This window comes from Lates calcarifer, linkage group LG3 (assembly GCF_001640805.2).
Source record: "Lates calcarifer isolate ASB-BC8 linkage group LG3, TLL_Latcal_v3, whole genome shotgun sequence".
Classification (NCBI taxonomy): domain Eukaryota; kingdom Metazoa; phylum Chordata; class Actinopteri; family Centropomidae; genus Lates; species Lates calcarifer.
Window position 1 is genome coordinate 16,404,531 of NC_066835.1, and position 11,795 is coordinate 16,416,325.

Below are 11,795 nucleotides of genomic sequence, written 5' to 3' on the forward strand. Positions count from 1 at the left end.
GTGTTTTGTGTTGACAGTATCACAGGTATTTTTTCAACATGTAACATCTGTTGATCAGTGACGTGATGTTTATCAAATTTGACTGTACTGTAAATCACACATTGTGAACAAAACTAGCTTAGATTAATAACGTGAAACTGTATCAAGTTTCATTTTCATTTTTTCGTGAATAGGAAACTGAAAACCCAAAGTTTTTGTTTGTTTATTTTTAGGTAAAACCAAGCTACTTAATTATCCCATAAAACAAACAAACATGATGGGATGTCATGTTAGCACTGATGGCAAATGAAAAAAATGCTAAATATGCTAAATATGCAGCCTCTGACTGTTGCCATTGGCTTAGTTGAGTCCCCACAGGTGTCTCACTCCACAGATGCAATTCATCTGTCCACAATAAGAAGCAAATGCATCATTAATTCTTGTGTGACTGATTCATTTGCTCAGCATCGAGTGTAATTACAAGTTAGACATGTTGTACTACCTTTGTACTTTAACTTACTTGACTTCTTGTAAAATGATGAGCGACTGGCAATTCCACCTCTTGTGATTTTTTTAGATGGTATACACATTCCACATCTCCATGGACTTGACTCAGAAATGTTTTTGTAAGGACTCTTCCTGGAAACCAGTTCTTGATGGGGGAATCCCTTCATAGTTAATATGTTGTGTTTATTATTATTTCAGAAATTCTTTTTCAGTCTGTGGCAACAGTCAGAAAAATACAACAATATTGTCCCTTTCAAACTATGATCCTGGAACAAAAATGGTGCAAGAAATATAAATGACTGTGTCTATTTAACCACAGGTCATTTTCAAATTTAATGTATAAATATAATATATAATATCAGGCTTTCAGGAGATGTGAGTGCCTTTTAGAGAAATACAAACTAAAGCAGCAAGTATAAGGATAATTAATTGTGATATTTATCAAATTTGTTTTTCAGCGTTTAAGCACCAGCAGTGAGGAACCAGTAAAATTTAGTCAAAGGTATTGGTTTCTATTAATTCTGTAAATTATAATACTGTACATCTATTAAACTTCTAATAAAATATTGTTTTTAAACAGTTATTTAGAAGTCATTAAAAATAGTAATTGTAGTGGCTTTTTTTGATACACAATGACTAATCTAACATCATAAACTGTATTATTTAATGCAGGGCTGTTTCAGACTGCTTTATAATGCACAGGAGTTTACAGTATGTTATTAGTACCACCACCTGTATAATACAGTTGCCATGTGTGAAAAAAAAAAAACTGTATATACAGTTATACAGTTATGCTGGAAGTGTAGATGAGAAATTGTTGTGGTATGTGGTTGTGATATGTAAATGTTGTGCTCACAGAAAAAATCAAAACACCTACACTGTATATTGGTATCTACAGTATATTTACCTTTGAGTGAATACTGAAATATAGCTTAATAAAACACAGAATGCAACATACTAGGCCTACAGCTAACAACTTGAATTTAATTCAGTAACTTATCTTTGACTTAGCTCATGCTATACAACTAGATGAGATCTTAAATGCAAGTTAATTAGCGCTAGTGAATAGTTAAAATGTACAGTATGTGTCAACATGCCTTTTGCTGAGAGAAACAGAGAATAAATATCTTCAGTTTGCCTCCAATTTGTTTAACTCTAACAGTGACTCTAACATTAGTTGTGTTCTGTGTGATTTTACAACCCCCAATAAGTTCTTCAAAAATTCAGTAACTGACTGTAAAAAACAGTTTTTTACAGTTTTTCTTTTTCCCCAAGACAGTCACAGTCATCCTTAACATTAATTATAACAGCCTCAGTCTAACAGGCCATGAGATTTAAAAGTGCTGTGGTCTGCTCTGTTCCCCTGCATTGTGCCTGGTACAGTGTAATGAATGCTGAGCTGCAGTAATTCAGGCAACCCAATCCGTGTTTGAATAACTGCGCCACAGTATACTGCAAAGCTGCTGGTTATTTGGTACATTAACGCATACTTAAGTATCTTATTAACATAAGCTGTAAAGAAAGTGCAAAAGAGACATGTATGGAAATCTGCAAGCTGCTCTGAATGGAAACATAAATAGCCCAAACCTAGGGACTTCAGCTCTCCAGAGCTTGCGAATTAGAACTTCAAAGTCTTTGCAGATTTCTCAAAACATGTGCATGACAGCTACAACTCACACATCCACAGCACTGACAGGAGGAGTCTTCAAGTATCTACAAAAATAGCAGCAAATTTTTTTTGGGATAATCCACATTGACTCATCTGCCCAAGCTTTGTAGTGTCTGTACCCCTGTGATATTGTTCTGCAAGTGTCCACTGAATAGACCCAGGCCAAATTGTATTTTAAATCCTCCTCTTAGGCCAGTCTGATAATGACTAGGATTATGTCACAAGTTCCATTGTGCCAGTCAATTAGCTGCAAGAGGATTTCCAGTACAACTTTGACCCAGGTGTTAATATCACACCAGCAGAGTAATGATCACTCCATCATCCTGGCCTTGCCACAGCATCTCCCCCTCGAATGCCACCTTCCCATGCTTCCTTGCTCTCATTAGAATCCCCACCACCTTATCGGAGATCCGAACGTATCTTTCGAAGAGCTGTCCAAACGTGATGCGGGTCTTTCCGTCGGGGTCCGGGTCAGCCATAGTCCTGATCACGTAACACATGTCTGCGATCTCACGGTGGATGTGTTGCTCAGCGCGTTTGGCTCTCTCTGCCGTTTTAGTACCCTCTTTGGGGCGTCCGTAACCATCCTGGCCCTTTTGGAGGCGGAGAGACATGGAGTAATCATAGTCAAAGTACTCACTGAAAGGGTTCAGTCTCTGGTTGACGGTGTGCTCTGAGGCCCAGTTCTGCCAGCGGCTCTTGAGGTTTCCCACAGCACTATATTTCTTGGAGAGAGCATTGATCTTGTTGGCATCTTCAGCTTCTTTTTTGTACCTGGAAGGCATGTCAGATTCCATTACTAATGAATAGACATATACAGAAAACAGAATTTGTTTAGAACCTACAAGGAGTTACAACAGTTGCGATATGCAGCAGTAAGTAAGTTGTTGTTTTTTCACTTGCTGTAAATACTAGGCTAACAGATCTTGAGATACATGAGCACATGGGCGGTAGAAAAACCTAAATGATAAGATACAAACTTCCAACCTTTAACTGCACAAACCACAGATGGAGCAGGTAGAAAATATTCAATATTCCAACAAGGAAACCTCCCTGTTAGCCCAAAGTGCAGAATTATCTGGATTTTAAGAAAATGGTGAACAGTTTTGCACACAAACTGGAAAAGAACTGGAATAACTGTGTTACTCTGAGGCTCTGTGATCAATGCTTTGTAATCACTTATCATTAATGTTCAAGTGATAGCTGTTAGATGTGCAGATCAGAGATGTTTGTCTTGTGGACGATAGATGTTTCTTTTATGATTCTTTGTGTGATAATATTTCTTATTAAATCCTGTATTGAGATAGTTGTTTTACCTGTGCATCCTGCAGTCTGTTATGAATTACTGCAGTGGTACAAGATCTGTCAGTCATCTAGTGTCGTGTATTTTGATGGTTAACAGAACGTGTTTTACATATGTTGATGTTTCTAATATAATATCAAGAGTGAAGGAGGTTCTGTGCTCATAATTTGAGCAAAAAGGCAAACATCCAGAATTTTTATACATGCTAACATTATTTTTCTTTGATGCTAATGTTACATGAGTGAGGGAAGCTTTTGCTCTCTTTCTTTACAGTGAGTAGCATGTTGAGATTCTAGGACACTTGTCATCATTATTTTGTGTCATCTCTGGCAGCTGTAGAGTCACAAAACTGTAATTTTTGGATCTATGAATTGTGGGGCAATGGCATTGTGGGACTGGGAAGATAGTATACATACAATAGGCACTACTTTTTTGTTGTGGATTTTTTGGACCATCATGTAAAAATTTAAAAGAACAGCGGTTTGTAAATACAGTAAATAGGGAGTGATTTTGGACCTTGGCCTTTGTGTAGTGTGTGTTAGTCTTATCCCATTTGTAATGTTAGCTAGCTAAAGGTGACATACATCTATCAAAGTGTCGCAAGGTGGAAGACCACATACTTATTTATCTCTAGACAGTAATTTTACTCCCACAAAATATATTCTTCCTGGAAGGCTTCCCATCTTAATCTGTGACTTCATGGTGCATACATGCATTTAGCTCTGGCTATTTGACCATCTTCACAGCTAACACCGGTTTATACAATGGTTTGCACTAACAATTGAAATGAATGATTCCTGAATCCTGTTTCTTAAGGAAGTATCACATTAAGGAAATAAAGATACTGTTTAATCTGAATTTACCAGATGGAAAAAAAAAAAACAAAACATTTTTTACTCATTTTGTTTGTTTCTCTTTCCTAGAAATAAAAAGTGAAGCACACTCACTTTGGGACTGGAGGTCTTTTAATCTTCATGGCCGACTCGTCTCCATCGCCTTTTTGCTCTGCTTCTTTTACAAAGTTTGTTGTGTGTGTTTTAGCATCCTCAATATCCAGTCTCCCCTTCTCTGCTTCAGGGTGTCCACTGTCCTCTTTATCTACACCACTGGTGCTGGCCTCTGATGGTCCTCCTCCCTCTTTTCCAAGCTTTTGCTCCTTCTCCACCTGCTTCCAGCTTTTGGTCAGTGATGATACCATGTTAGAGCACTTCCTGCGGCGTGTGGGGGAGCTTTTCTTCTTCAGCAGCCTGTCAATCTCCTCATCTGATGGCAGAGTCTCTCTCTTGATCTTCTCGGTCAGGAGCCCGATGCCCGCGCTTTTCTCCTGGACCCCGCTGGTTACCGTCTTCACCACCTGCTTGGTCTTGATAGGAGATGCAACTGGTGGTTCGGCTGAGGTCATAACCTCCTCTGTCTTCTTGAGAGGAGCTGATGTCTTTTGAGCCTCTCCAGAAATGGCTGCATTATTTTGAGAAACTTCCTTTGGTTGGGTTTGAGTGGCAGGAGGTTTCTTGGGAACCCATGTCTTTTTGGGTATCTCTGTTGATTCTCCCAGTGTGGATGGGGCCCAGCCACTAGGTTCACTTGCCTGCTTTTTCTCATTCTCCGTCACCCACTGCTGCCAGCTGCTCGTCAGGCTGCACACCATGCTAACTGTGCGGAGCTTCTTGATGTTCTTGTTGGTGGATGGTTTCCTCTGGGACCCTCGGCTGCTCTGTTTGTCAGACATAATTATACGTATTAACGTGTCAATCTAGGCAGACTTATTCCCTCTAAGTGAGCTGTCAGATTTGCTACAATAAATTAATCTGCTTGAATCTCTGTTTATTGTAACTTTTTCTCCCTCTGCTGCTTTCTACCCTCACGCCTGCAGCTACAGCTCTAAAATGGGGAGAGCAAACCCTAACATGACGGTGGAAAGTATTTGAGTCATCCCAGGCTACGGACCTGATCGTCTTTCCCTGACACTGGTCACCACTACGCACTCATGTTTCATCACAGATTGTGGAGCTTGTAACTTGGGGTTAAACAGGGTAGTAGATCCGTGGGTGCTAACTTTAATTAGCAAATGTACAGATACATGTAAAGACCATCAAAGACACATTAAAGCACAATACAAATATATATGTAAAAAAAAAAAAATTAAAAAATCACAACCTTGTGGTAATCAAGGGGGGCTATGTACGTGAAGAGATAATGAAATTGATCTTGTGCACATATATTTTTCTTAGCAATGTTGCAAATCAGACTCTTCACTTAAAGTGACACTATGTAACTTCTGAAAAAGTAACACATTTCCCCTCTTACAAATGGCAAGTTGAACTCATGAAAACTAAAACACACCATTTCTCAGTTCATTACTGACACAGGTTTTGTTGCAGTCTTACTTATGGTCTGGTAGTGACCACTGGTTTATTGTAGTTAATGTTATGCTAATCTTGCAAATGTTAGCTAGATGGCGATTTTTAACTAACTTTGAATGGTTGGTATGGAATTGAAATTCTCAAGTAAATGTACAAGGACCTTATAGTTGTACTCAAGTACAGTATTTGAGTAAATGTACTTTAAGTGGCATTCCACCACTGGTCATTCCTGTTTAGCTTTAACAGCTATGATAGCAATGTTTTCACAGGGGGAGGAGAGAGGTGGTTAGTTAGATAACATTACATTTCCCTGTAATGTTTCAGGGAAGGAAAGAAAATATGCACAAAAGGTGAAATAAAACACTACAAGGTTTAAATACTAAAATAATTTCAAAAATATTGTTTAGAAAATCCCACAAAAAAGACTAAACATTAATTTGTAAAGGAACCAAAATGAAACCTACAAATGGAATCAAAATCAGAATCTGCTGGTGTGCACAGTTTCATTATCATTTGTGAAATTTAAATAATCACAAAAACACACAAAAATACCACTAGTATATATATATAAAGCTTGATGGAGCTATAGCTAAAACTGAAAGAGAAGGTATCACAGATACAAGACGACACTTAATCCGAGATGAGAAAAGAAACAGGGAACTTCTGACCAAGAAAGAATGTGATACCTGGAGGAAACAAGGATCTCCTGCTTACGCATGAAGGGGTTTAGTTTTGCAACGGAGCTAGGTCGTGAGATCACGATTCACTCGCCCACTGAGGAGAACAGAGAGCAGCATGCTGTCATTAGCACTATTAACATCAACAGTATACTTTGCAGAATTCACCTCTGACAGAGGTGATTAGTGCTGTTTGAAGAGCTGTGTTTTATGTGAACATACAAAATGTAATTTAATGTGTGTTGATAGTGAATATCCATGTTTGCAGAGAGGGGTTGCTTATAAATAGAACTTGGCACACGCACACAGGCACACAGACATGAAGTTGCAGCTGTCGGCAGTCCGTTACCATGAGTGGAAGTGACTCATCGAGCATTAGCACAGGACTTCTTCTCAAACCGAGTCACATTCTGGCCTGAGAGGAAGGTTAGTGCTCCTCCACAAGGACAAACAGGCTCATTACAGCTTCAGGTTTTGCAGCTGATGTTGTATCTTGTCTTTTGTTAACAGTCAGTCAACAACCACTGACGTCAAAGAATCCATTCAGCTTCCTTTTGTTATTTTTGGTTACTATAAAAACAATGAAAAGATAAGATGATCCTGCTAACACATTGTCCCACTATCTTATATCTCATCTGGGAGTTTTCCTCATTTTTTCACCCTGAGGACTTTAAAGCTAGGACAAGGAAACTTAAATAGTGCCGTCACTAAATCAGTAAATCAAAATGTAAGTTACTACTGCAATATCTATTAAGTTTGAAAACCTTGGCCACCACAACCTATAGGTCATACCAGATCCAATAAACTACAAAACTCTTAAATGTATAGAGTCGAGCCAGGGTGAGTTTTATTTCCTGTAAATTCAACTTTTTATTTGTAAGAGGAAGATTATTTTGTTTCTTCTTTCAAAAGTCTCACTTTAAAATTACTTCTTTACACATCATCAGACAATGTATGTTCTTTCGACAGTTTGTTCAGCTCATCATTATATTGCATTTACAATGTCACAAACTGGCCTAATGTCAGAGACAAAATAGGAATCATACACAAAGCAAGCAAGCAAATGAACAAACCAAATTGGTCGATGGAGGCCTTGGAGGAAGACAACAGAGAGACGATGCAGCTGAAGCCACTTTAAACAGACTCAGGCCCAGTTCTCTCAGGTGTTGGCCATTTCCTGATGTCCCTCTTGTCTCTTCCATTGGCTCCTGAACCAGGAGGCCAAACCAACCACACAAGGATCAGCCAGAGAGGGAGGGACATCACAGCAAATTCAACCCCAACACTCCATGGATTTTGATTCCATCAGATGGAAATATTCCACATGTCTTGTTTGTCATTTAAACACATTTCTCCCAAATTTGGTTTCTTTGGGATCTTGAATCTATGAATTCAAGACTAGACTAGCAAAAGGTTTGGCTACACAGCATAAGTTTGAAGTGTGATGTAAGGTGTTAAGTTTCAGTCAGTGAAGAAAGACAAGTGTTTTTTTTTTTTCTTTTGACCCCACCATTGTGATTTTCAATATCTCCTCTTTCAGAATGTCAGATATTTTCAATTCTAATAACAAAATAGTCTCATCAGGCACACAAAGTCCATCTGTCACATCCAAGACAATCCCCTCACCCTGTTTCTTTTCTGGAGAACCACCTGGCATATTTCCTAAATTTGCCTTTTCCAAGCATAGCTGGATATTACTTCAGAGGCTGCTCATATTTTTATGTGACAGCATATCTGCTGGGACCTGGAACAGTTTTGATGGCAGCTGAAGCTCTACGTCTGCTGGAACAGGAGGATCATTCATCCTTCTTTTACAGAATAAAGCCACAACTATTTTCAGAAAATATTTTTTAAAATTCTATTTAAATTGTTAAATAGCTGTACAACATGACAGACTGAACCAATAAAAGATATTTTTCATTTAAAGTGACCCTGTACAGTTTACAGTAAATGTAAGACTGGCAGTCTACCAGTAGAGGTTGCTATGATTTCAGTGTTGGGGCAGTATAGTGCTTTACAATTTGATACAGATATGGTCTATGTAGCTTTTTGTGTTTAAAATTTTAATTCAGGGACCTCTGAATAAACATGTCAGCCAACATAACACACTGTATATTGAGCAGTTTATTGTGGTAATATGATGGGAATTATTTTTTCTCTCAGTGTTTCATTTGGCATCTTAAGAGGCATTTTCTGATGATAATAATAATAATAATAATAGAATTTGAGGACATTATATAAACATAACATAAAAACACAAAAATAAAAAATTACACAGGAACCCTGGGTGTTAAAAATTATGATCCTGTCCATTAAAATGCAATTAAACATCTGCTCATTTCTATTCTATTCTACAGCAGCTGATGAATGTCATCAGATGGCTTTCATTCTGCCTCAGCGATTAAAAAGATATGTTTGCTGCAGGTGGGAAGTCAGTACATTTCCTCAGTTAAAGGCTGCTCTGATGATTCAGGCCAAATAAACCGGGTGGTCGCCCCCATTTGAAGGCAGTCAACATCCAAATCCGGAGAGAGTGCACCTGTGTTTCCCAGCACTTATCAACATCTGCGCTGTTACTGCTGCTTTGTTTACCTTTCACTGCTTGTTCTGAGCCTGTTTGTTTTGGCCATCCACATTATTGTGCATTAATTGTGTAGGAATGCGTCCTGTTGAGTCCCGTTGTGCTTCGGGTGATCTTCTTGTACATGCTTGGAATGTTGTTGATGAGCAGATCAAAATCCCTGCATGTAAGAGATGTTCAGAGCTAACATCTAAACGGCAGGAACTTAAGTCAGAGTTTATTTGCAGGAACAGTAAAATGACTAAACAAAACAGCTGTGACTGCGATTTAGAGGATGTGATTTTTTTCACTTCTTGTCTGTAGACTTTGGCTGATTTAATGTGCATTCTTTTCCAGGAAAATTAACAATAACATCTGTAACTGTCAAACATTGTGTTGACAAATCATCTGAAATAACTACAGTAAACTGCAGTTTTTGATACATCTGCAGAGGGTTATTGCCTCTCCCCAGTGCTGACCTCAACAAGGAAGCCAGCCGTACAAATCTGTTCTGGCCCAGGAAAAGTAAACCACTATGTAATCCGCTAATACTTCCTTTCGAAGAGGCTGTATGTTATTGTTTGGCTGTGCCACTTGGCCCCGATAAATAAAGATGGGAAAGAGAGTAAATTAAAGCATAGCTCAACATAAGGGTCAGCGAGGGCCGGCCAGGAAGCTGAGAGGAAACCTGGTCCCCTACAGAGGGGGATCGACAGGATGACAGAGAGTGCTGCTGGAGCCAGACGGACTCATCTCTGAGGGAAGAGTTAAAGGTCCCTGGTTTGGATTTATGTGACAGGTTTTCACGACAATGTTTTACATGATGAAGAGGACGGAAGCAGGAGAGGAAGGAATATGATAAAGAATAAAACAGGAGCTCTTTAAAGTGGCAAGTGTTTACAGTGTAGAGGCTTGAAACGGCACTGTTTAGCGTAAAAGATGTTTTACATGTTGTCACTGATATCTACTAATGGCTTCAAATGCCAGTAAAAGTCTGCAGCCATGCTAGCAGCTCTGTGAGGCTATACGTAGGCACAGTGGTGCTTTGAGCTAAATGCTAATGTCAGCATGCTAACATCCACAATATTCTCACCATTTTAGTTTAGCAAATTAGTTTGCTAATATTTGCTAATTAGCATTAAACGTAAAGTACAACTGAGGCTGATGGTAATGTCATATGTTTGACAGGTATTTGTAGAGAAGGGATCTGATTCTATCTGCCATGAATCCAGTGAGGATTTATAGTGGCTCACAGGTGCTGCTACCTGTGCAAGTAGCAAATTCATATTGGGATGTCCCCTGTGTGAAAATGCTAGTGCTGTAGCTGAATGAAATGTTACTAAGAAGTGTATCAAATGGAATTAATGTATTTTTCTGTGCTAATTTGGACATACAATGTGAAATACTGGCAAGCTAGCTGTCATGCTTAAACAATTTGTTGATCTTATGTAAAGGTAAATGTGCCTCTGATATGAATATGAGTATGAATGCACTTTCAATGGGAATTACAAGACTATTTTCACAATAGATAGCACAGGATGAGCAGGCTACTCTTGCCTTTAAATGTTTCTTTGTTGTTAGGAAATGTTAGGAAGACTTACTTTTCAGTTCCTATCCAAAATTAGAAACATGATGTGACATAAATATAATAAATATAATAAATACCAAATTAGAAGATGAGGTGAAGTTTGAAGGACTAATGGTGATTTGCATGCCGGATCTTCCATACTTTATATGTATATTGAATGTGTTAGTCAAACACATTGGCTATTTGTTTTGAGACACGCTCTTGTTACAGAGATATTATAAAAACGTGTTTCTTTTGGCTCGCATCACGTCAGTCAGCAATCACACTTCATTACTTCTGACCACAGCAGCCTCTGGAGCAATAATTGGCCACACACTTCTCACTTGTTACATCAACTTTTATAATATTATGGACACTGAGCTCTGAAATAAGAAGTAGGACCTGCGCATTTGTTCTTCCACTGTTTCTTTCACATATCATACTTTCTGACATCCATGCTGGTTTTTGGCTAATTTTCCAACATAAAAAATGTTGTCAGAGGGAACTACACATAAAATATAACTTCACTGTATGAATTAAACAAACAAGTGAATGCTCGCTTGCTTTAACTTCCCAGGATGTCTTAACAGGATTTATAGTCTCTCTGGGATCCGTATTAGCATCTGAAGAGAGTCAAAATTTACAGTTGATACTTTTAAGCTCTTTGGTAATCCATGTAACTAAAAAATCTTCACATTATTATCAGTTTGAACAGCCCCTGCTGGGGCCTACAGCCTTTCTTTGCTTCACACCCTCTGTGTACACCAAGTGTCATTCTAACTCCCACAGACCATCAATCATATCGAGCTCCTTTTGAATTTTTCTAGATGAGGGAGCCCCTCACCTCAACTCACGTTTACATTCTTATTCTACTCCATTTATTTTGCTAAACCACAGGACTTTCTTCTCAAAACCAGCTTTGTACAATCCAAAATTGCTTTATAATTGCAACTAAAATAATTTTTGGGTTTCTCTCTCAATAATTGGACAGAATATCTGTTCATTATTGATGGCAAACATTGTTATTACAAAAGTCAAGACATAGATAGATCAAAATTTGACCTTTGGTAGTCTTGAGAAATCGGAGATCAGATAACTTGTTGTAGATTTGGAAATCTTAAAACTTCGCATGGATATTGTCTCAGTTTAATAAAAAGCTCAGCACATTTG

General features: G+C 38.4%; 1 protein-coding gene across 2 annotated transcripts; it reads right to left on the minus strand.

Moving 5' to 3' along the window:
• Positions 1-206: 206 nt before the first annotated feature.
• abrab (actin binding Rho activating protein b) lies at positions 207-7,654 on the minus strand. 2 transcript variants are annotated; one of them, XM_018686080.2, is made up of 4 exons: positions 7,572-7,654; positions 6,508-6,595; positions 4,406-5,172; positions 207-2,929 (listed from the first exon to the last, which is right to left on the minus strand). In XM_018686080.2, the coding sequence occupies exons 3-4, from the start codon at positions 5,104-5,106 to the stop codon at positions 2,446-2,448; spliced, it is 1,185 nt and encodes a 394-aa protein (XP_018541596.1). In that variant the 5' UTR covers positions 5,107-5,172; positions 6,508-6,595; positions 7,572-7,654; the 3' UTR covers positions 207-2,445. The 2 variants fall into 2 exon arrangements, with proteins under 2 accessions (XP_018541596.1, XP_018541595.1); XM_018686079.2 differs by lacking the exons at positions 6,508-6,595; positions 7,572-7,654 and having other exon boundaries at positions 4,406-5,353.
• Between the last annotated feature and the right edge of the window lie 4,141 nt (positions 7,655-11,795).

Excerpts from the sequence above, each read along its gene's own strand:
- abrab (XM_018686079.2), bottom strand. The coding sequence starts at position 5,187 with ATGTCTGACAAACAGAGCAGCCGAGGGTCCCAGAGGAAACCATCCACC. Across the intron at positions 2,930-4,405 it reads AAAAGACCTCCAGTCCCAAA|GTACAAAAAAGAAGCTGAAG; the intron begins GTGAGTGTGCTT and ends CATGCCTTCCAG.